Source organism: Cygnus atratus, chromosome 1, assembly GCF_013377495.2.
Source record: "Cygnus atratus isolate AKBS03 ecotype Queensland, Australia chromosome 1, CAtr_DNAZoo_HiC_assembly, whole genome shotgun sequence".
In the NCBI taxonomy this organism is placed as follows: Eukaryota; Metazoa; Chordata; class Aves; order Anseriformes; family Anatidae; genus Cygnus; species Cygnus atratus.
The window spans coordinates 47,109,960-47,131,071 of record NC_066362.1 but is presented as its reverse complement, the minus strand read 5'-3'; the positions used below and the strand labels follow the sequence as shown (position 1 = coordinate 47,131,071).

Genomic DNA, 21,112 nt, shown 5'->3' with positions numbered 1-21,112 from the left:
AAAAAAAAAAGAGAGAGACCCCAACAAAACTGGCTTGACCACAGATGCCAAAAAAATACATTCGTTAAAGCTACCTCCTAGTGAAGCAAACCAATTCATTTGTAGATCCTTAGAAAAATCTCTTTATATTCAGAGTGCTTCAATTTTATGGAAGATCTTTTCATCTGTAACAACAAAACCAAATTCCTACCCAAAATGGAAATCTCCTTTTGTTAGCTGCAGCTGATCCCCTTCTAAATTTGTTAATGCACTTCATTTTACCAGTTAAACCTTTAAGTCCTTTACTCATTAGTGTCACATTATTTCTTGTTCTTTTATGACCTAGAAAATATTACTGTTCTAGAAACGCTAAATCCCACATTTATCCACAGTGAACATTTACTCTATATCTTCACTACTTCTGTAGAAAAAAAAAGATGTTTTTTTGATACTCCTTTCTTCAACACCATTACATCTACAACGTATTTCCTACAAAGTTAATCAGTATAAAATCTAGATCAGATCCAACTATAAAAATATATATAACAACTATTTCAGGACAAAGGTTTTTCAATCAGTGCCAAATCTGCCTCTGACACACACGACACTCCCGCTGGTATCAGTGGGATTTCAAATCCATGCATCTGAGACACGCCTTACCTTCCTAGAGCTAGGCAAAACTCCTGATTCCACGTGACATGCAGGACTTCATCGCTAACAATTAGACTATGGACCATGTTTATGATAAGATCCTGAACGGCCTCAGTTGCAGATGAGTGATACCACCTTTGCTGCCACTACTTCTGGGTTGCATGAATTCATAAGCAGCTAGAGTTAAAACTGATGACTCCCACAACACACAGATCTAGCTAAGTTTTCAACAATGCCCCAAGAACTGCAAGTTCACTTAGTCTGTATTTTTAACAGCACAGGGCCTTTGTCGTTATAAATTTCAAAACAAAACCAAAGAATTCCACATAATATTTATACTTTCAAAAGTACAATATTAATACAGGTCGGTCAGTTAGAAATAACAGCAGTTTGTTAGGTCTACAAGATTTAACGTAAAACCGGTTTACAAATGCTGAAAAGCAGTAGTGGTCCAATAGTCACCATTACACATTAACTTCTCTCTTCCAGAAAATAATAAAAAAAAAATCCCAATTCAAATTTACCAGTATCAATGAAATATTAATAAAACACCCCCAAACATGCCACAATCACTATTCACAAATAAAGTTAAAATGAAATATACAAAAATTCACTTAATACTGTTAAATAACAATAAACTACAAGATTTCCTGAACAGAAATGGTAGGACCCCTGAATGTTTTACAGTGAATGTCAGGAAAAATTAAGTTACCTATGACTATTTCCATGATATACCAGCCAAAGATTTACATGACCATTTCAAAATATACCAATAAAGATTTACAGTCTCTTTAAGATGCACTAAACAAATAGGTTCATAAAGGTGAACACAAATGCTTAAAAATACTGTAACCATCACCAAGGGTGTACTTATGATACTCACTGAGATGCATAAGCATAGTAGTAACATGTTTACTATCTCTGGTAAACAGATAACGTCTAAGATCTGAGAAACTCTCTAAGTTCCCATTTTAAAAGTTCTGTAGTATAGTGAGTTCTTATCAAGTACAAACTTGCATCTTTCCAGTTGATTTCAAGTGAATAATGCACAAATGGGAGAGCAACAGGGTGGGAAAAGTGTGACATTATTCCCATGTTCTTGTAATTAGTCGTCCTGTTTCTCTGTAATGAAAAGATCCAAAATTTCAAAATTAAGCCAGGGTCCAACATATATGAATCTTTTTTTTTCTTCTTTTTTTTTTTTTTTTTTTTTTTTTTTTTACTATTTGTATTTCTAAGTTAAAAACAAGGTAAAAAAAGTCATTGCTTCTGTCAGGTCCCATATGCACAACAATGTGCAAATATCTTATGCTGGAGTGAGCCTGACAAAATTTATTATCCAGTCTCCATGCTCTAATTTATCAATAACTAATATAGGATCTGAGAGCAAATAATAATTACTTTTCACTTGTTTGAATCAACTTTCACACCATGTGCTTTTCAAAAACATAATATGCATTATAATTTTTCAACTATTTCAACACATACTTCCAATGTTAAATAAGGAATTAAGTGCCATGAACTTAGAGCATTAAAGATGGTTCACCTATAGCCAAGCAAAGCTATGTTTACATTCCAGGAAACACTGCAGTTTAAGAAATACAAAAAAACCTGCAGCAATAGAACGTTTTATGAAGAGAAACAGATGCATTCACATATTATAAAGCCATTGCAACTTCTTCAGGCATGGAACTGTTGTGTTAACTATACAGACAGTAGTTATTTAGCAGCAATGATTCCGCAATAAATAATGCACTGTGTTTCTCAGTCCTGCACAAAAATTGCAGCTACAGTTACATCAACAGCTGTAACCTACTGGCTCTAGTGGCAGAGGAGACCTTAAAACCAACTGTACAAAAAATTGTCACACTGTGACAACAAATATAAAAACATAATCTGCAGGTTGGAAATAAAAAGACTCCACTGTGAAGAGGACAGTGTAGACAAACTGCGATTCCAAGTCCACCAAAAGAGAGCACTGCCTTCAGATCCAAGTCCTTGATTGATAGGATAGGCTTGGGCTTGACTCTGCACCGCCCACTTTAAAAAAGCATGCTCTGCCTTCTGTTCTTCCCATGTCCTACAACAGAACATGGACCATGGTAAGAAACTTAAGCATTCGTGCAACAGAGTATTCAATCATTATCTATATTTCTCCTATGCCAAGAAAATATCCTTTCTTTGGGCTTCAACCAGTATCACATTTTTTTTAACCTGCAGTTATTGTGTTAGCATGCAACTTGTAAGTATGAGAAAATACTAATCTTTCCATACCTGTCTCTGGGTAAGTGGAATTTCGAAAGCCAGGGTCTTTTTGCAGCTGAATCTCTTTTAGACTGAATATAGAAACACCTGTAATGTAGCAGAGAAATTAATTCATATCTATCTGAGCACAACCATGCTTTATTGAGCAAAATTCTATTTTTAATTGTGCAGATTTGACAAGGAAAAAAAACCTTTCCCTATTCCCAAATGTTTAAGTCAATATGTATTGGACTTCTTTAACAGACTAAAGAATTTTTCATTAAGCAATTGTTGTCAGTTAACCCTGATGGATAGCTAAGCATCATGCAGCTGCTTGCTAACTTCCCCACAGCCCTAGTGTGTGGGGAAGAGGAAAGGAAAAGTAAAAACAAGAAAACCTGTGGGCTGAGATGAAAACTCTTTAGTAAGTGAAGGAGAGGGTGAAGAAGAGAAAGAAAACAAAAGAGATACAAAGGCAGTAACTCACCACCTTCCATGTGTAGACTGATGCCCTGCCAGTTCCTTAGCAAAATATGGCTAACTTCCCCAACAGTCCCCTCACCCCCCACCGTGCCCCCCTTTCTCCTTTTTGATTGCTGAGCATGACATTATATGGCATGGGTTATCTCTTTGGTTAGTTTTGTTATCTGCCTGGTGTGCCCCCTCCCAGCCTCTTGCGCACCCCCCAGTCTATTCACTGTGGGGGAAAGTGAGAAAAGAGAAGGCCTTGACACTGTGCAAACACTGCTGAGCCATAGCTAGAACACTGGTGTGTTATCAGCACTGTTTTGGTGACAAATATAAAACATGGCACCATACAAGGTGTTATGACGAAAATTAAATCCATCCCAGCCAGACCCAGGACAGTCATGAACTATCTTAACAATACTCTGCTGCTTTACTACTATTCTTACTTTCAGGCAAAGTATGTATTCTTGTTCCAAGACTTCTGAAGTATGCATGTTTCATGGCCTCTTCTGCTGAAATTCTCTTCTTTGATTCATACTATTAAAATAAAAGGATGTAAGTGCATTGGTTTTCATTAAAAAATCCTTTGCACTAAGTGATTTCGTCAAAGGAAGAAAGAGTTCAACTTGCTCAAATCTTTCCTACCAACTCACTAGGACATCTTTGATTTCATTACTTTTATTTCACACATGAAACACCTAACATATGTTATCTAAGTTAGAATTATCAACATATGAGATTGCTAAAATACTCAACTGCTGTAAATGGATGCAAATAAAAGTATACTTAATCTTTATTTGTAGTTGTAACAATGATCAGATGTCAGACTTCTGGCTACTTTATGTTCTAATATTAAATCACAATTACATGAGATCACAAAAGCTTTCTAATTAGAACGGACTATGCTGCGGTATTTTGCATAAAAGGGAACTTCAGACAACATGGTCTTCAATCTGTGCTTAACACATCTCATGTTTGGCATATTTGGACATTTGGACAAAGATGCAGACATTTAAAAAAGGCGTACACAAAGAAGAACAAAGTCTAAACAAGGACTGCAAGGACTACTGTTCTCACACTGTGTAAATGGATGAAGACTTGGTATAGAATTTGAATCGCTGGCTGCAAAGCAGTGTTACTGCACTCCACCTTACATACTAAGGGTTCTTAACACAGTGAAGTTACAGGGCGTCTACATCTGTTCAAAGACTTAAGAGTTGGCCTTCCATCTTGCCTCCCCTCTTCTTGTTCCTTGGCTCATTTTTAATGCAGATTAAAAGATTAAACCCACAAAACACTTTACCTTTTGAATACAAACAGTTTGAAAGATCAAAGAGTATTCTTTACATTAGTAGATGCTTCTCTAGTGGTAAGCGAAATCCATCTTTACAGAACTGTAGTATTTGTATTTAAAAGTTCTGTTTTAATACTGTATTTCAAACGCATTTTAGTTTTTCAGAGAATTGCTAACAGAATCAATTACTTTTTTACAAACAGTAATCAGAGAGAAAAAATTGCTTCTTGCAAAAGAAAAAGAAAAACAACAAAAAACCCTACCCAAAACCACAACTCCAACAAAAAAACACAGCCAAAATACCAGCTTTTATGTTCCTACAGTATTTAGCCTAACAATCATTCTTCCTAAATCTGTCATCCACTACATACTGAGCTGTATATTCCACTTTGAGTTAGATCTAACAGGTACTATGCTTGTAATTAAAATTTTACATACTACACCAAAACTCTAAACTTGCACTTTTAATAAAGTAAAGCCACAAAACATATCTTACTTGAAGGAACTTCGCTATCAATTCAATTCCTTCCGTGTCTAGCCTAAAAATAAAAATATTAAAAAAAAAAAAGTTATTGAACTATATTTACCAAAAGCCGATCTGCAAAGTAACTGATGAAAGTTGTATTTAAAAAAGTGAATGTGTTCACCCAAACAACTTTTCTGCTTGTGAATGTGTATACATACAAGTAGCACTATCTCAGAACAACATGAAAATACTGGGAACATACAAATCTTGAGCTTTGTATTGTGATTTAGTAGGCTGACCCAGGTCATTCACTAGGAGAACACAATATTAGATCTTTTTCTTCAGAGTCAATAAAAATGTGTTAGGCTTTGTTATAAAGTTTATTTACAACCTCTGTGCTGTTAACAATACTGATGCAGACCCTTCAAATTCCTCATAATGATTTTAGAATGATTTCAAGAGACTGCTCAAGGAAATCTTGCCATTTTAACAATAAGCCTATTATATAACAAGAGAATTTGGAAGTGCTGTGTGAATACTGCCACTATGCAGGCGTTATTAACAAGGAGTTTACAGTTCTATAGGTCATTATGGAGCCTTGAATGATATTAGACAAAGTAATTGCATAGTAATGGAATTATGCTTTGCATTAATATCTGCCCACAATGATGTACAGTTTTCCAGCATTCACTAGCACACCATACTTGGAACCTTGTTCACATTTACAAATAGTCAAAGCTATAGGAATACATATGTTCTTTCAAATAAAACACAAAATACCTTGGTGCATGGTTGATTAGGGGTTGTGGTTTATATTTAGGGAAGTTGTAGTTTCTAAATTCATCACTGGAAGAAATACCTGGCCATGTTTCTTGACATGGGGTTCCTGTATTTAAAAAAAAGCAACAAATTCAACTTAAAAAAAAATCACCACCAACAAAACAACAACAAAATAACCCCTCTCCCCCACAGGCCTGTAAAGAAACAGCTCTGACATAAGTACTTAATCCTGTAATTTGAACAGGAAAGAAAAAGAGGCAATGCTGTACAAACTCATCTGTGCACTCAGGTTGATCACTTTTAATCAAGAGCACACTCATTCACCATAAAGACAATGGAACATAAAATGTAATTTTTAATAGATAAAGATCTACAGTTCTCCCAGAAAAAAAGTGTTTAGAAGAATAAACATATACCAGTAACAGTGCTGCTAAAAGTCACGCTTACCTAGAAGCCTGAAAATTAAGTGCAGCTCATCTTCAACAGTTGAACCAGGGAAGAGAGGCCTTCCTGATGCCATTTCAAAAAATATGCATCCAACGCCCCTTTTATAGAAAAAAAGAGAAAAAGGTAAATCAGAAAAAAAACCACAACAGCAATTTAAGCTTTCTGCTCTTATAGACTTCTGTAATTTCTCTTAAATAAAAACAATTATATTAGTTAACCACATGTTGCTACTAAAAATATTGTTTTGAAAGAAGATATACAGCAACAAAAGAACTGTCAAAGACCAAACAAAATCTTTGTCATAGCTATATTATATCCTCTCCCTTCAGATGTCAAGTTAATCAATTGTATTGTAGTTCATAGTAAAATACCATGTTATGTCATCAGGAGAACATGGAATTTTTTTCCCCTAGAAATGTGGGCCTGATGCATGTTTAAGCAATAAAAAAGTACTCTGCATTTTCAGAGACAAATAATAGCATCTTCCCCATCTGTCGATCCTTTCTATAAAATCTAAAGCAGTTATAGCATTCAAAAATTGAAAAGATTAGTATTTGAATGCTACTATACAGCAATGAAGAATTGGCATTTTTTCAACTTGACCGAGAATAAAAATTAAAACTAGAGAAAGCTATACAAACCACATGTCTATTTGAGTTGAATATTCTGAAGATCCAAGGAGAACATCAGGTGGTCTGTACCATAACGTGACAACTTCATTGGAATAAGTCTTCGTAGGAACAGACTTCGCTCTAGCCAATCCTTGATAAAAAGGGAAATAAAGGGTAATGTGCTGCTTCTACGCAATGCTGCTTTTCTTAAATCTTATTTTCCATGGAACTGACAAAGAACTTTTACAGGAGAAGTCAACTTTAATATACTAACTTGTTAAATACCTTCCCAATTATATTTATTCAAGAGTCCTAACAAATATATTTCTACAATGTGATTTGTCTTAGTATTTACAGAAATCTCATGGTAAGTGTTTTGAAGCATAGAAGGCAGGTAAGCAGATCAAAACTTGCAGTAAGCCTATACATGTCATCGAAACAACAAAGCATTATATCAATATAGCATCTTCCCCACAATCTGTGAAATCCCACATTCACCACTTAACAATTACACTGCAAGAGGAAGAAAGCAACAAATGAACCATGAAACAGTGGAAATGGACCAACAGCGTTGGACTGCTCGAAAGAGGTTTTCCACAATAATACTGTCAGTTTGTCAGTAACATCCTCAATACAATTTAGGTCTATTGTGTTAAATACAATCTTCTGAGCAACTTCTGTTCACAAACCAGGGAAAAAAACAGTGTTAGCACAATTCTCGAAGGACCTTCCTGACATAGAAAATAAAAGGAAATTGTGAATGCTGCACTCGTCTGCAAATGCTCACTGGAAATCTCAAAGGAACTTGGTGCATCAGTAACACCTGACAATTCTGTATAGGGACAGACCCTTCCTCTTGCTCACCTTGGTAACTCTGCTTTGGAGTGATTGTGGAGTGTGAGTAAAAAAACAGCCTGAACTCCAGCTTAAGGATTTGACTAAGTGTCAATTTCAAAGGAAGCTGTAAGACTACTTTCAAACCTCAAGTCAAGTGATAGTATGACCTACACACCTATTTTCTAATATCCTGTAAAAGGATGACTTTCATTTTCCATCTGAGAATGCACAAATTTACCACAGACCTGATGTTCTTATCTTTCCTTTATAAATGCAACTGCACATACCCACTTCTCTTTTGTCTCCTTCAGATGATTGCTTTCACGAATTCGTTTAAAGGAAAGACAGAAACCAAAACGACGTTTTGTGGAATATTCCTTAGTGTTCACAACTGAAGTCATAGATTGACTAAGAAGTACCAGCTTCTACAGAAAACTGTGAAACTGACACAGACTTGGGCTGGGACCATAGCCAACAGACTGAATGCTGATCCTGCAGTTACAGTTCAGAAGCCATTGCAAGGAAGACAGGATAGCTACATCACAGGCAGCAAATTGCTTGCCTACTGACTAGAGGATGTTACTTTTCCAGTTATTGACAAACAGCAACAAGGACAAGGTTCTAAATCCTAGCCTTCTGAATTGGTAGGGATGTACAAAGATGAATTAAAAATACACATCTTTGGTTCATTTTCCTGATGTTCACAGTGGTTTGCAAATGCACATTCCCAGTTCCAAAGGATTTCAAAGTTCAGTATAATTTGTTTTCAGTATTTTCTTAATAGTGAGTAAAGAAAGTATTTGTTGTAGAGGAATTTCAGTCCGTACCAAAGTCTGCTAGCTTCAGTTCTCCTTTCTCATTAATTAGTAGATTTTGTGGCTTCAGATCTCGATGCAACACCTTTCTTCTATGACAGTAAGCCAAACCACGAAGAATCTGGTATAAAAACAGCTACAAAAGAGAACATTTAAATAAATTAGGCCAAAAATGTTAATCTTCAGATTACACTAACTTATAACAGCCTGTTTGGGCACTGCAGAGTTAAAGCTCTATACTGTAAGCAAGACAAAAGTACCTCTCAAAAAGTAAATTAATTTTCCCTATAAGCACACTTACAGTATCTTCATTATTGTTTACAGATTTAAAATCCTTTTATGCTAATGCACTGCTTTTACACAATACTTTACAATAAAGATTTTAAGAGAGATTTGTTCTGCATAATTGAAGAGAGCCACAGGGCTGTTTATTTTTAAGTATTTACCAGTGTTCCTCCCCACACTAATGTCTTTAAATGTAACTGTCTCTGGCTACACTCAAGTTCCTTTCTGCCACAGCTCAGCACCTTTTCCATCCAATTGTGCAAAAACTGTTTAAAGATGTTTTGGCAGGCTCTTGGAAAAATACAACTAGATTCACAAGCTCATGAAATGTGGAGAAGTGGGGAAATGAACATTACAAACAACCCAACGTCCTCTGGCATTTTATATTCATCCCCTGACCTCAATACACACAGGTTTATTTTAGTCCTTTGGAACAGCAAGCCAACCAAGCAACTCCACTCACACATATTAATGCTGCATATTCATAGACATAAAGGTAATAAGGGATGAAGAAAGGTTTACCAGTGGGCAGCCAAACCAGTTTACTCTATCACTGCATTAATAAATGCTACATTGCAGTTTCTGTGTGTATAAAGCATATGAACTTGAATATGGGCCTTCTGGGTAGCCATTGATGGTATCAATTCCTACACAGAAGCCCTCAGGCAGTATCAATGATGAAATGTACAATGAAAAAAATACAGAGCATTACAAACAACGATGTTTACCAATATGAAAAATTCACCATGTAATAGTGCTTTTGAGAAGAAACACTGGAACATTTTTATATGACCATTTCCTAACACAGCAGCTTATTTTTGTACCAGGTGACACCACCAAATTCTTTTTCCTAAACTGGACAAACAACACAGCAGGTGTACTTTACATCCATCTGTTCTCAGTCTGCTTATATGGGATCTATCTACTCAAGAAAAAAGGAATTTGGATCATTTTTTTCTTTCTTCCTTTCCTTTTTGGAAGAGCAGGATGAGAAACAACTGTCTTTTTTTTTCCTGTCAACTCAGGCCTACACTGTTGCAGGGGTAGTCACTCCCAAGAGATGTTAACAGCACAACTCTAGTGTGCCCTGGGACAGCAAGGATTGGTCAAAAAAGCAATGCAGATTATTTTACAGAAATTGTGGATATTCATGATAGTTGTCATGGATCCTTCCAAAAATTCACAGGACACATATTAACTCAAAATTTTGTTTGAAATGGTAATGTCTGCAGAGATCACACACATCTTTATATGATACATTTTTATTTTGTTTCAACTGAAAACATAAAATTAGGTGAAGAATATGACAGAAGGGGTGACAGGGAGGTCTCTCAAATGTTAATAATGATTCAAACCCCCACAGTTATTGTACTATAAGCATATACAGCTACCACAGTTAAGCAGCTGTTCTGTTTTCTCAGTGCCAAAGGTACTGGCCATATCAATCTGCTCTTATGGCATTGTTTAAACCACAGGCAGACATGGAAAAAGCAGGTTTTCTCTGCTTAGCTCTGATTATCACAAGCAGATTCTCCCTGTTCTCTTAACCACACTTATTACAGGAATCAGCTTCCCACTTACAGCGTATTAACTTGTATTTAATTAAAAACACAAGCTTAATTATGTTTTTTGTTGTCTCTCTGACTCTCTGGTTCTGTTCTTAGGGTCAGAGCTTACAATTAATATTTTTCAAGAGGCATGGAAAAGTTTCTAATATGCTTACTGTAAAAGTAGCAACCCTTACATGAATTATATACAGCTTAATGAAGCTGTTTTGAAGGTACAGCACAGGCTGCAATACAGCAGGGTGATACTGTTACAATCCAGCCTCATTTGACTACTTATCCCAAGTTAGTAATCTCTTCTCTTCGGAATCTTGTTTATAGAGCTGTAAGTATTAACAAAATACAAACAGGTATTCTAGTTTTTCAAATGAAAAACTGCTTGTTAGGAGGGAGACTTGAAACTGAGCAAGTCTCACTAGGCCTGATTTGCAACTGAGCCACTAGACTGGTCCATAGCTATAGCTAAAAGCAAAAGACAACTAACTCTCAAAGAAAATAATTTCCATTTTATCACTAATGGAGACATGGCCATCATTTATTCTTAAATATGTATTAAAAATATCTTACTTGGCAGTGGAATCCAATCCCATAATCATGACTCTGGTCGCACTTTCCTTGGTGTGCACACATTTTATTTGAGGATATACTAATCTAAGGACTGACCTCAATAGATGAGTACACAATAGTGGAAGGACAAAAAGAGGTCAATACAGTTATAAATTTATTACTTTTTTGGAAATTTTTGTTTTAAAAGTGTAACTTCAAAGAGAATGAAATCTTAAATAAAGTTACGTAACCTCTTGATTTTTTTGCTTTAAACATTCGAACGCTATCAAAACCAAAAAGAAAGACTCTGTCTGATGTCAAATATAGTTGAGCCACATACAAAGGGTCAAAAACTTTTTTTTTAAGTTTTATTTTTTTTTAAAGCCCTAAACCATACAGCTCCTGATCAGTAAGTTCTCTGAAATTTTTCAGTCAGAACAGAGAAAGTTGGAAAACAGTAAATGTCACTGAAAACACTCACCTTTACATTGTGCATACTCATGATGTTACCACAGTCATCCATGTACTGCTTCAGATCCTTGTCCTGTCAAAAGATCATAACTGTTCAGTAAAATTATGGACAACAGATTATGTGACTATTATTTTTTATTAGAACTAGTGAAGAAATTACTCATCAGAAAACTGTGTTTTCTGCAAAAGTTGTATTTTTTTTTTCTGAAAAAAAAAAAAACCAACAACAACCACCTCTCCCTCCCCCAAAACTAACAAACAAAACAAACCACGGAAGTCTGAACATGGAGAAAATTGGCTTTCTAGAGGGCAGAAATACCCATGTTGTCCATGAGGTTGCATTATCTTAGACACCATTATTTGTTATTGCCTTCATCTTCTACCTTGTGTGCGCCACATTTTTTTTTTTAAATGAAATTACTACATTCTCCAATTACACTGGAAGTGAAGATTTTGTTCTTCAACCCTCTTATTACGCTCATATATTCCAGAAAAATATAATTAAAGCTTCAGTGAGAAAATGAAAAGTCTATAATATAAGAGGCAAGCAAGTAAGAGATGCAATTGTGGGCACTTGCTTGAAAAGAATTACAAAAATATGGAATATACTTTTTTTTCTAAGATCACTTGCAAAATTGTGTCATAACAGAAAAATATCACTGGGATAATAGCATAATTATCCCTTTTTACAGTTACTGAATGCAGGATGAGTTTTCTCAGGTAGATCACCTCTAACTGCTATTAACGAAACATTACAATGATGACAACAGTATTTACTAACTTACTGCACTTTGAGAACTGAATACAGATGTATAATTTTCAGCCGAATAATTCTAGATGCAGGACAACAATATAACAGAGTATTTTAAAAAACACAGTACAGAATTTTGTTATGTCTGTGTTACTCAGTATTCTGTAAGGAGATAAACAGAATATAAAGCTCACTAGTGGTTTAAATGCTTACCAGATATTCAAAAACAAGAGTCAAAGACTTGTCTGTGTGAACAATATCATGTAACGTAACGATATTCGCATGCTTCAGATCTTTTAATAATGACACTGCAAAGGAGAATGGTAAATATAAAATAAATAAATGCAACATAAGCAATAAACACATTTCTAGCAAGTTCATATATATGTTATTTATTTATTTATTTATAATTAAAAAGCTATTTTAAAGAACATAGATTAACTTAATGCCATACGAACACTAAATATGGGAAATGTATTTAATTAAAAGACCAAACACATTTGGGTAGCAAACTGTAAATATTTGCTAAATTGTACAGTTCACGCAGAAGCAGTCATTTCATATAATGTATTCTGAATCCCTGAAAGTTACTCCCTAGTATTAGTCTAATTCAGTACAAAATCATCAATTTATAACACCATTTGAAAACACAACCTTCCCCCAATAAAATAAATACATTTGAAACACTAACCCTTAAGACGTCTAAGATTAAAATTTTCTTTATCAAAACTAATATTTTTTTTCTCATGTCCCATATAGCCGAATTATTTTCTAAGTACTTTGGTCAAAAAGAAAGCCAGAAATATTTGAAATTCTAAAAAGTAATAAAAAAAGTATCACCTTCTCTTATAGCTGTACACGGTGCTCCCTCTTCATGTTCCAGGCGAATTTCTTTCAGAGCTACCAGGTTCTCTGTCAACTTACTTCTCCCCTTATAAACTGTTGCATAAGTACCCTACAAAATGGAAAAAGAAGAAAACTCTTAAAAATTGCTCCTTCATTGAAAGATCAGTTCAAAAAGAAAATACGAACTGCTATTGAAGGTTTTAATAGCTTTCATTTTGAGTATGACTAGTTATTACATTTTTTTTTTCTTTTGATGTAGGTTAAACTAGAAAAATAGTCTGTAAACAGATCTGAACACACAGAAGACACAAGGGATGCATATGCTTACTAGCTCTGAAAATTACAAAAGAAGTTGTACACCATACACCTACCAAAGAGGTTAGATCAGGTAGTGTTAAGTTCACTAAGTTCACTGCTGGGATCATTTACTGTCTAGAAAGGCCCTATTTAAATAAAGCTAGCGCAGTTACCTCTATATTTTGCTGCAGTTATTTTACCAATGGCTGCAGACAAATTCTACTACTATTTTTAGGAAAACATACAATTCCTTTTGTTTGTTTCTTTTCTTTGTTACATATTTTACATGAGCATGGTCTGCAAGGAGAGGAAATTGAAGTTCCATTTTTGTTGACATGGTGAATGAACATGAATATAGTGAAACTTATCTTTTAGTTTTCTTAGACAATGAAAGACTCAAAACTCTTAATATATGTTACATAATGACAAGAAACCCTGACAAAACAGTCAGTTGGTGTAACTAATTCCAGGAATTGCAAAGAGGAAGCAAAAAAGTTACAGAAAATGCCCTGCATTACTGTAGGTACACCTTATATTGTCCATTACATTTTATAATGCAAGCGGGATAAAATACACCCACAATTATTACTTGATAGCTGCTTGATTAATATTTTTCCAAAGTTGTGCGACATCATGCCATGTCTAGCGAGCCACCTAGCAAGTACTCGAGAGAAAAAAATGCATTTGGAAATGAAAACACTGCAAATGGAGGCCTAACTGCAATATTCACAGAAGACAAACCAATCAGCCCCGCTAACTTCTGCAATGTTCAGCGCGTCCCATCCTGGTGCTCCTCATCCTTCTTCTGTCCCCACTGGTCACCCTCAGCCAAACTGAACAGGTCAGAAACCTGACCTCTCCCCTGAACTCTACAGGTTCTCTGAAAATCAGTGGCTGGATGTAGTAGAGGAAAGCTGTATTACTGCCCTCCCAGCAGGGAAGGGGAACAGAATTCAGTGTTACGTATTTCAACTGGTAGCACATAGCTGGCCACTGAGCTCAAGTGTGTTGGCTTGTCTATATTCAGAATACAGATAGTTATTTGCCTACTTACTGCAAATGATGGTTTCCTGCCCAATACAAGTGCTCCCTAATACCTAAATCATGACAGTAGGGTACTTAACCAGACTTAAGTAGTTTCATTATCAACAGAATAATTTTGTCTATCTGTATACAATGTTAGCCTTCATAATAAGGTCAGAGACCATTCAATAATGAAGTCTTGCTCTTCCCCAGCTCACTTAAGTTCTTCCTGCTTTTTTTTTGTTTTATTATACAAGCATAGAACCTTTTTGTGGTTGTTATGCATGTTAATTGCTTGGTTTACTGAAAAGAGAAATCCAACGGATATTTTGAAGGACAGAGAGATTTTCAGTTAACTTTTATGAAAGATTTTACATAAAACATTGCCATCGAATCACAGAACAGCTGAGGTTGGAAGGGATCACTGGAGGTCATCTGGTCCAACTCCCCTTATCAAGCAGGGACACCTTGAGGAGGTTGCCCAGGACTATGTCCAGGAAGCTTCTGACAGTCTCCAAGGAAGGAGACTCCATAACCTCTTCAGGCAACCTCTGCCAGTGCTCTGTCAGCTGCACATTAAAGAAATGTAATCAAAGCAGTAGTCATTTAATTTCAAAAGAAAGCTATACATACCTCTCCAAGCTTTTCTAACTTGATATAGGTTTCCATTTTTCCAAATCCAATTTCGGACTACAATGAAAAAATACAGAAAGTTGATAATATTGACCCTTAATTTATACATCATTTAATCAGCAAACTGAACTTTCTTTCAGAAAAATACCTGATAGTATTACAGCAAACACCACTAAATTCTGTTATTTTAAAAACAATTTAGCATATTATATTTGTGTGTCCCAGCATCCAAGCTGAATGCTCAGCCTATTAGTCAGTCCACTGCACATCCTAGAAGAACTATGTACTTAGTTACATTTCATACAAAACCCCACTTTATCCTAACTCCTGCATAATTTTTCTCCATTCTTCTGATCTGATTACTAATGAGGTTATTATAGTCTAAAGCACAGAAGCCATCTCAAACTATTCCATCCTTTCTCTTGCTTAGCATATCCATATGCAGCTGCTTCTTCCAAAATAACTTCCATTACTCATTTTCTCTCTGTAAATACATAGAACACATTCAAGACCTCAGCTCCAGGTCTCTTCCTCCATTCTGGCTTCTCAAAGGCTTTTCAGTACAACACTCCACCAGTAAAATCCTTAAACATCATGCCTCCACAAGCTCCAGCTTTTTCCTCAACACTTCACATTTCATGGCCTATAATTTCAAGTCTTTACATATTTTACTTGGCCCTATTCACCTTTTTTTTTCTGGTCACCAACTTACCTTGGCAATGCAAGCCAGATTTTATCTGCCCATGTAACACCTTTTTTGCAAGACGGCTTTTAAGATCATTATTTTTCCCTATTCAAATCCACTGCTACTCTCCTATTCAGTAGATCTCTCTTGTAGTTATTTCTGTATAAGACAATTCTCAATTACACTAAATCTTTAAATTGCTCTTACAGTGTAAAGAATGTTGAAAGTTGACATGTCAAACAAGTCAATTTTTAAAAAGATTTACAAAGTGCATATAACCTGTACCATGTCAAAATCCAAAATCCACTGGCTTCACGAGGATTTGAGTTACTGACAACTCAACATACAGTAAGATGAAAAGGCCAGGTCTTCTTCCTAGCATCACCTCCTCCTTCCACTTAACATTTCTTTCTAAGGAAAGACACTTTGACCTCTGACTGGCTTCAGCACCTATTTCCTCAGGTCAAAAAATATTGATTTACTCCTAAAACCCAATGGATGTTAGAACTTTATAATATTTTACTTTGTAACACAAATACTGTTGATTGCATTAAGATTTGACAGCAATATAACATGAAGGCATACTAAGAAATGTTGGATTCATGCTTCTGTTAATTTTGAGAACATATGCATGAAAACACAACTGAAGTGTAAGATCTTGTCTATAAGCATATTTGGCATATGTAAGAGAAAAAATGGGCACATCATTTTGTTAACATGGTACTAAGAGAAATTCTGTTTTATTAAATTAGTGTTAGGACTGAAATGTTTTAGAACCGCATGCTTTAGAATCAAGCATATTTCAGAGCTTGGTGAAGCCAAGCTGCTTATCCCAAAATACAGGAAAAGTTGATACTTGACAACCCTTAAAACTCCAGTGAGATTTTAAATATACCACTGACATAAGTACAGTGTTAGTAAAGCAAGTATTGTTTCCAAAGTGCATTTTAATCTACTTAAAAAGATACAACTTGAAGTGAATAAATGGATGGTATCAGAAATAAAAATATATGCTTCTGAATTGAAAGGAGAAACTATATGCAACCATGTACCTATTTAGCCTTGTTACTGCCAGGAAGTCTGGAATACAACTTGAAAGTCTGATTTCTTAGAATCCTCAGTACTGTTCAAGATTAATAAACATAAAATCTTTAGACAACAGAATGAAGTATTTCCTACATATAGAGGACAGATATTCGTCAAGACCTGCCTTGCAGTGTGTCTTATTTATAACCACATTTCAGTTGACCACCACCTCAGAAGAAAAACTGTTTTTTAGATTACTCAAACCAAGATCAATTTCATTTTAATTTTTCCCTCAAAATCATTTCTAAACAAATTTTTCAGGCAAGATCCATCTACCCATCTTCACCTATACAGGAACATGGATATTTATGGTCTCTTATTTCTAATGGTTGGTGCTTAAGAGATGCACCTATGCTGCTGTGCATGCAATACTGTACCAGGATACGCACAATGCATTTAATCTAATTTTTTGTTGTATTTCAAAGAAATGCACCAGACCTGAAGTATAACAAGCTCTCACCTAATACTTTTTACAGCTGTTTAAATTCCTACTACGCCTTGAAGAGAGACATACCTTTACAGCAGCACACAGTATTCATATACTTCAATTACTAATCTGCTAGCAAGCTTTCAATGACAACCTCAGAATAATGATTCTCATTTTTTTTTTGTTAAAGGTAGTTTGAAATAATGAAAGAACAACGCAGCAAATGCATGCCTGCACACCACAGCGCTGCTGGCAGGTTTCATTTTGGATTTTTCAGCCTTGAAAAGCATTTTTGAAAGGCAAAAGCAAACAACCTTGTGACAGGAAGTTGATACCATACACACATCATATTCATTAGAGGGCACTGTTTTTCTTTCTTTCTAGAATGTAAAGAAGAGAGAACTCCAACTGCACTCAGGGCTCAACATTAAATGAGCAACAGAAATCACATACACAGGAAACTCCCCCCAGCCCTCAAATACTATATTCCAACACTGAAAAGACTCTTATGAAAAAGTACTTCAGTACGCCAGCATCTGAAAAGAGAAGGTTCTGGGAAATACAGTCCCCAACTCAATGCTATGTCAGTAAGTAAGTGGTTAATGAGCTACAAAAATCTGGCACAAATATTTAAGCTTGCTACATTACTATTACTTCCAGTGCTTTGATCCAATCTTCCCTTCTTTGAATACTGTGCTTATAAAAGGAAACATGCAGAACAGAGCCTTGGTCTGGCACACTACATTGTATTTTTTCAGGGGCAAAATACATCAAAAATCTCAAACATTGTGAATTAATAATGTATGTAACAAAGCAAAGAATAAAGATATTTCACAGTTAAGAATGATTCCATATTTTATGTGACTTATAAATATATATTTTTTTCATATTTATTTTCCAGCAAGTAAACAGTTAAATCAATAAAAAAGAACGACATGGGTTTCAAAAATCTATCCAGTTTTTCTCTACACCAATGAATTTGCTCAGAAATTCAGTAGTGGTCTAGCAATTCCTTTAAGGCATCAATTAATATTAAGAAATGTAATATATCAAATTATGGTTGAAATTGAATGATTTGTGTAAAAATAAGAAAAAGCTGTGTTTTGGACTATTTCAGGGATGTGCATATTTAGTATCGGTATCTGGGATTTCTGGAATTTATACTATAATTAGAACATAAGAATCCTCCCATTCACAAGGAAAGGCTTATTTTTTAAAATAACCCAATGAAAATATATACCTAAAAAGGTATATATGAATTTAGTTATTAATACTCTTGGGAATTCATAGATTGTTCTTTTTTTTTTTGGTATAATATCAACAGGAAATTTGAGAAAAAAAATTTGTTAACAAATACAAAAAGAAAGGTGATGACTAGTTGCCTTCATGCCGTGCTACTCTAGGGCCCCCATACTATATCACAGGAGACACACAGCCTGGATCTAAGACTGGAGGTGCTCTTTGCTCACATAAATCATCACTGCTCTAACAAGTAAAAGGATTTATGTATGCACTTTGGGAGTAGAATTCAGCCACTAATTTCAGTGGGTTAAGACCCTCACTGAGAAATGAGGGGCAAAGTTTGCAGAAGAGAAAGGAAGGAAAGGGTGATTTTTTTCAGTGGAATTTGACACGTGCTCAGTACACGCTGAAGTGCCCGCATCTTTCAGGGCATAAAAGCCAAGGTACAAATGAAGTTGAATGATGCTTACAATACAGAGACATCTGCATGAAATGGAACCTTAAGACCCAAGAGGTTGACTTAGCAAGGCAGATGCATTACACTTACTAGTGAAGCTCTACGAGAACGTCGGCTCATGGGCTGATCGAATGGCGGGCTGTTAATCTGCAGCTTTTCAAGATAGCCATCAGGTATCCTGATATCAGCAGGCAGGGACAAACGCTTGTTCAAATCCTGCAGTAAGTAAAGTTAAAAAGAGAATTCTCATGTTTTAGGAACATCTGCATTATACTTGATTTAACACTGGTTAGGGTTACTGTTACTACAGTGCTACTATTTAAAACTGAAATATTCATATAAATGAAAAATAAGCAATCACACAAATTGTTTTTAGAAACAGATTCTCTTCTAATAATACTTCAAATTGCTTAATTAGCATGTTCAAAAATTCAGTGCTTTACACACATTAACAAAACAAGAGGAATGAAATACTAAAACAGAATTGCATTGTGGACAAATGTGCTGAGTTTACTGGAATAAATACTCATACAAATACCTAGAATGATGGAAACTGTGAATTCAGAGGCTTAATATATTTCTTTTCAAGTAATAATTAATAACAAGAGATCTCCACAATTCAAACTATATTACACTGACTTCTAAAGGTTATAAACTTTCAGTTTATAATTACAGCAACATCCCCCTGGCCATGTGTTTCTACTCGTGTCTTTGCAGCAGCTTTGAGCTATTTCAGCATGCTAAATCATTGAGAAACTATCTCACACGAAGTGCATAGCTTCCTGCCAGCTTTGTGCTCTGAACAGGTTCAGTGTAAGGTCAGAGAAGCTCAGAGCCTGAACACAGGGCAAGAGAGGCAGCAGGGCAATCCCAGGAAGCCAGCAGCTAAATTGGCTTAGGCTGCCAAAGAACTGGATCGTCAGACTTTTCAGGACAAGATCTTGGTGGACAACTTGCTGAGCTTTCAGTGCTGATAAAGTATTTGAACCATGTATATGTATGATCTGTATATGTACCTGGAACAAGAGGTCAACAAAAATGTAATTTAAAATATATTAAAAAAACACAAATGTAATTAACTGAATTTCAGGTAGGCCAGAAGTGCTAACACACACCCTCAAAATAGTTGATCTGTGTCTGCTATTCAGTACAGCCAATGGATACAGACAAATTTCTGAAGAGCTGCTAAGAAAGGCTTAACTTCTGGCATTAACCCTCCTGTTTTTCTTCCGCTCCTCATACCTGCGTCAGTGAAGAGCACAAAGTCTCTGTTAGCTTCTGCTTTGTTGCCCAATATCAGCTTCTCTGCATAACTTCAAAATTCAGTGCCTGCATTTCATACTTGGTAAAGAATTTTTAAATTGGAATCACAGTCTTTAAACAAAAGGAGTACTGTTCACAGAATCACAGCTTTGACCAGCATTTTGAAGATGAATTAAAAATAAACAAAAGGATCCCTCACTACTGGCAGCTTCCCCTTTCTTTACTAATTTTCAGCTTTGGTATTTCAAAATTTTTAGAACATTGCCAATATTAAAACTGCCTATGTGGTTTTGGGGAGAGTGGAGGAACTAATTAATTATAGTAAGAGCTAGCTGCAATCCTTCAGTAAAACGGTATTTTCCACTAAAGAATTTTCCTTCTTTTTTACAAGCTCTGCTAATTTCATTTTTGTAGTTTTTGTGTTTGTCTCAAAAGAGATGAGCACAAAGGGAAGAGCTACATGTTGCCTTACAGAAAGCAGCTGGATCATCTCACTGCAGAGGGAAACCCTGGAATTGCTGCAGCAAGACGGGGGGTGGGGGGCAGGAAGAGGGCCAGTATCAGCCTCTACTCCATCTTCCTATCATGATCCCAGACCAAAGAGTGGGGGCAATATCCTAATTTTCTTTTTTTCCCCATTGGTCAGGAACATAAACTAAAGCAGAAAATCCAAGCCAGCAAAAGAAAAGAGCACTGGGCCGAGTTTTTCAATGTAACTTCCTGAAAACAGCAGATAACTCATCATTATCCTACATTCCCTGCGGCAGAATAGCTCTCTCCTACTCCTAGCTGTTATCACTATGGCAAAGAAATCTGCTGTAGTGCTCTCTTATTACTGTTCCGTAGAGCTTATTTGACAATAAGTATTTTAATAGCACCCGTTTACAGGTACAGTCAAATCATGGCCCACAACTCATGGAATACTGAACTGGTTGTACCCCGG

The 21,112-nt window shown here is 35.6% G+C and overlaps 1 protein-coding gene across 2 annotated transcripts in view; it reads right to left on the bottom strand.

Annotated features, from left to right (window-relative positions):
- Positions 1-950: 950 nt before the first annotated feature.
- The window catches only part of CDK17 (cyclin dependent kinase 17), a 94,271-nt gene continuing 74,109 nt past the window's right edge, over positions 951-21,112 (bottom strand). For both annotated transcript variants that reach the window (XM_035551570.2, XM_035551571.2), the window contains 13 exons: positions 18,997-19,122; positions 15,010-15,066; positions 13,051-13,165; positions 12,424-12,518; positions 11,470-11,532; positions 8,605-8,728; positions 6,971-7,091; positions 6,330-6,427; positions 5,883-5,988; positions 5,133-5,175; positions 3,789-3,879; positions 2,905-2,982; positions 951-2,710 (listed from right to left, as the gene is read on the bottom strand). In XM_035551570.2, the coding sequence (XP_035407463.1) occupies positions 2,673-2,710; positions 2,905-2,982; positions 3,789-3,879; positions 5,133-5,175; positions 5,883-5,988; positions 6,330-6,427; positions 6,971-7,091; positions 8,605-8,728; positions 11,470-11,532; positions 12,424-12,518; positions 13,051-13,165; positions 15,010-15,066; positions 18,997-19,122 (1,155 nt within the window). In that variant the 3' untranslated portion in view covers positions 951-2,672. The remainder of the gene's footprint in view (positions 2,711-2,904; positions 2,983-3,788; positions 3,880-5,132; positions 5,176-5,882; positions 5,989-6,329; positions 6,428-6,970; positions 7,092-8,604; positions 8,729-11,469; positions 11,533-12,423; positions 12,519-13,050; positions 13,166-15,009; positions 15,067-18,996; positions 19,123-21,112) is intronic.